This window comes from Penaeus monodon, chromosome 29, assembly GCF_015228065.2.
Source record: "Penaeus monodon isolate SGIC_2016 chromosome 29, NSTDA_Pmon_1, whole genome shotgun sequence".
Taxonomy (NCBI): Eukaryota; Metazoa; Arthropoda; class Malacostraca; order Decapoda; family Penaeidae; genus Penaeus; species Penaeus monodon.
The window spans coordinates 9,383,662-9,384,403 of NC_051414.1; the positions used below are offsets into that span (position 1 = coordinate 9,383,662).

General features: G+C 42.9%; 1 protein-coding gene across 1 annotated transcript in view; it reads right to left on the reverse strand.

Moving 5' to 3' along the window:
- LOC119591723 (bile salt-activated lipase-like) overlaps positions 1 to 558 on the reverse strand; it is a 12,996-nt gene extending 12,438 nt beyond the window's left edge. The window contains exon 1 of the mRNA XM_037940472.1: positions 516 to 558. Coding sequence (XP_037796400.1) covers positions 516 to 558 — 43 coding nt within the window. The remainder of the gene's footprint in view (positions 1 to 515) is intronic.
- Positions 559 to 742: the final 184 nt, after the last annotated feature.

The following is a 742-nucleotide window of genomic DNA, read 5'->3' on the forward strand; positions in this document are numbered from 1 at the left end:
AAGGTTTTCACCAATGCCTTGACCTTTCCCGGGATTTATAAATCAGACGATAATTATACCATTGTGAGTTCATGACAATACTGTACGCCCTTGACATCATGATGTAATAACGGTTTCATGCTTTCATGAGATGGTTCGAGCTTGTCTTTAATCTTTGGATCCAAGATTGTCTATATCTAAGCAAATTTAAATTTATAAAATTGCTTGTTATTTTCTGTCTACAAATATTTCATGAAAGTCATAAAATGCCCCCGGGGGGTGAATGGCACCAAAAGCCAAAAAGTTTTAAATTCTCTCTAGACCCCAGTTAACTCGGGGGAATTTAATTTTCAGTTTTCTGCACCGCGGCCATTTCTTTTTCGATCGCGTGATACTCATCAAATTGATTGGAAAATGCAGTAAAACACAGTAGTTTAAAAATAAATCAAATTACTCGGCTTTTTTTACCACCTACTCCCGAATGGTAGGGTCGATAGGTCCCGGTGATTTCTAATATTTCATTCTTGCAATTTTACCGGCAGTTTGTCCCACTGCTGGGGTGCCATCACAGTGCCACATCCTCAGAGGGTTTTTTTTTCAACTCTAAGGATAACCTTCCCCTCTCCTCTATGACGCTGCTCATCATACACGTGCCCGCTCGGGTAGTGGGGCGCTAACTCAGGACCTTGCGACTGCAAAGCCAGCCATTTACCACTGAGCTATGCAATCGCAAGGCCCCAGGTTCGCGCCCGGCCGACCCTCT